Source organism: Marmota marmota, unplaced genomic scaffold (assembly GCF_001458135.2).
Source record: "Marmota marmota marmota unplaced genomic scaffold, marMar, whole genome shotgun sequence".
Classification (NCBI taxonomy): domain Eukaryota; kingdom Metazoa; phylum Chordata; class Mammalia; order Rodentia; family Sciuridae; genus Marmota; species Marmota marmota.
Genome location: NW_025999900.1, coordinates 40,288,996 through 40,291,788, shown reverse-complemented (window position 1 = coordinate 40,291,788; position 2,793 = coordinate 40,288,996). Strand labels below are relative to the sequence as shown.

At 47.5% G+C, this 2,793-nt stretch overlaps 1 protein-coding gene across 3 annotated transcripts in view; it reads left to right on the top strand.

The window, feature by feature from the left end:
- The first annotated feature begins 2,198 nt into the window (after positions 1-2,198).
- The window catches only part of Dpf3 (double PHD fingers 3), a 258,374-nt gene continuing 257,779 nt past the window's right edge, over positions 2,199-2,793 (top strand). For 2 of the 3 annotated variants that reach the window (XR_007345887.1, XR_007345888.1), the window contains exon 1: positions 2,200-2,296. Coding sequence is in view for 1 of the 3 variants with exons in the window: in XM_048798917.1 (XP_048654874.1) it covers positions 2,265-2,296 (32 nt within the window). In the remaining 2 variants the exon portion in view is untranslated. Of the gene's footprint in view, positions 2,297-2,793 lie in introns of all 3 variants that reach the window. The other variant, XM_048798917.1, reaches the window with a different exon arrangement.

The following is a 2,793-nucleotide window of genomic DNA, read 5'->3' as shown; positions in this document are numbered from 1 at the left end:
TCCGATTAAATTATAACCTCATTCAGGGTAGCTTGTACATTTACTACTTCCTTTGTATTTAAAAAAAATTTTTGTAGTTGTAGATGGACAGCATGTCTTTATTTTATTTGTTTATTTTTATGTGGTGCTGAGGATTGAACCCAGTGCTCCACTCTGCCACTGAGCTATAGCTCCAGCCCACTTGCCCCAACCCACTTCCCTTTGTATTTTAATGTTTTTAAGACGTGTACATGTTGTCATCTTCCTATCTGAGTTTCTGTGCCTTAATATCTTTCAGAAGTTGGTGGGAGTTCTGACTGATGCTTTAAGCTCATATTTTCTTTTCTTTTTTTTTTGGGTGGTGCTGGGGATTGAACCCAGGGCCTTGTGCATGCCAGGCAAGCACTCTACCAACTGAGATATATCCCCAGCCCTAGTGCTTGCTTTTTAAATTGACGTCAGGTCCTTCCCAGCCAAAGTACAGGCTTTTGAACCAATCCCTTGACAATTAATGAGGAAGGAGTTTTTCAAACCTTAATTTTAGAAAAGAAGATAACTTTCCAAACTAATCTCTGTGAAGGTATACAGAGAATTTACAAAGAAGTCTATTGAACCAGGGGCTGGGGTTGTGGCTCAGTGGTAGAGTGCTCGCCTAGCATGCATGAGGCACTGGGTTCAATCCTTAGCACCACATAAATGTAAAATAAAGATATTGTGTCCACCTAAAACTTAAAAGTAAATATTAAAAGAAAAGAAATCTGTTGAACATGGCTCTACTACTAACTAGGCAGAGAGAAAGAGTGATAAATTTCAAGTCTGTTATAAACATACTGACTCAAGTCTCATTTTGCTAATGTATCTAATGTACCTGACTCCATACATTAACCCTAATGTATGGAGTTGAAATTTGAAAGTTCTGGGATTTTTCTTTTTATTCATTGCCTTGGGAGGAACAAAAGGAAGCTAGAGTGCAGAGATGTGAAGAACTGGCAATTTGGCAACTCTTCTTTTTACCCCTCCCCCTACGATCTTAGCTGTTTGACCCAATTAAACAGCTTTGGGATGGTAGCCAGACTTCTATATGCTAAGGAGTCTCCTGCACAGTGATTTAGTGCGATTTCATCCACTTGGGGCTTCTTGGGGGCATCTTTGCCCCTGGAAGCCTGACTTCGCAGAAGTCTTCCAATTTTGTCAAGGGGTCGCCAGTGAAGAGTTGTCACTGACTTGAAGCAGACAGACTCTCTGGATGCCTGGAGTCACGTAGGATTATTCATTGGCAAATTCTTTTCACCTTCTATCTAAGTAGTGAAAGGTGACGCCAGAATCTCGAGTGCCACTCCCCGAAAGGGACTCTGGCAACACCCAGTCCAGGTTCTACAACTTCTGCCTAGTTCCTCGCTTTCTTAGTAGCACAGACCGTTTTCAGAAGTTGCCTTAAATCTTCCTTGTCCCTAAACCTAAAGGTCAGATCGCCACTTCGCAGCCAGCTCTCCAGCGGGCCGGAGTCTGATCTTTTCGGAAGTTTCTGGTGAGGCTGGGGAACTGAAGCGGAGGTAGCTGGGGACCACGCCGAGTGACCACCGTGAATTACGTAACGAAATCTCTGGCTGCAGAAGAGACAGAACCTGACACTGAGACATTCCAGGGGTAGGGGAGTTGCTGTTCTGGAGTCGCCAGGGTCAGTGGCTGCAATTCCAAGAAATCCAGAGAGGAAGGTGGCTGAGAGAAAGAAAACACTTCGGGAACAAGAATATTTAAAAACCGCTGGACCCAGAGCACCAGCAAACGGCAGGACACGTGTAGTAATTTGTCAGAGGAAACGGCAGCCTTCCAACTTTTGCACTGGAACACGGGGGTTTACCCTTCGGGGGATTAAAAGTAGTGATATGCAAAGCCAAAAGCAAATGAATGGGATTCAGTGGTTTGTTAGCAATATGTAAATATTTCTATACAGGAGCGCAAACTCTCCGCAGTTATTTTAAAAAGTAGAATACCAAGCTAGAATACTCTCCCGTGCATTTCCACTAGTCCCAGTCGGAAAAGGAGCTGCTAGCGCGGTACTTCCCCTTTAAGACCTGCTAGCTCTCGGGCTCTACAAAAGGGAGTGACCTCTGGGCTTTGACAGCTCCCCTAATAACTACCACCGCGAAGGCCCCGCCCACTTGGCGACCAGCCGTGCCGATTGGCTGGCGGGCCGGTATCCCGTGCTCTGATTGGTCCGCCGCTTCCCCTGAGCGAACCTTTAGAACTCTGAGACAGACAATATTCTGTTACATTGTAGCAAAATGGCGACTGTCATTCACAACCCCCTGAAAGCGTAAGTAAGACTAAAAAATGTACATATTCCGCGTGGTTTCAATATGAAAAAAAAGGCGCCTTCTGCGTGCCGAGCGCTGCCAATGCTTGGCGCTTGCAGGCGCCTCCAGCCGCGGCGGGGCTTCTCTCTTTTCTTTCTGCTCTTACTTCTTCATCTTCTTTTTTTTTTTCTCCCAGAGCGCAGAAATGTCAGGAGATGCAATTAACAAAAAGAAAATTGTTACATTTGTGTTCTACTTAATTGGCGGACCAAGACTGCGAGCGAGAGAGGGGTTACCAGCAGGGGAGCCAGGCGCTCCAGCGCTTTACAGCTCAGGGGGTCTTGGGCAGCTCTGGGATTGCACGGTCCCCCGAGTCCCTACCTCGCCGGGCGACGAGTGCCGCGCGGGCGACGGCCAAGCGGGGACCGAGCGCCGGGCAGGGGCTGCCTCGGTGCACTTGGATGAGCCCTGGCCTCCGGAGCCCGAGGCCCCCGCCCCGCTGCTCGGACTGCGGGCG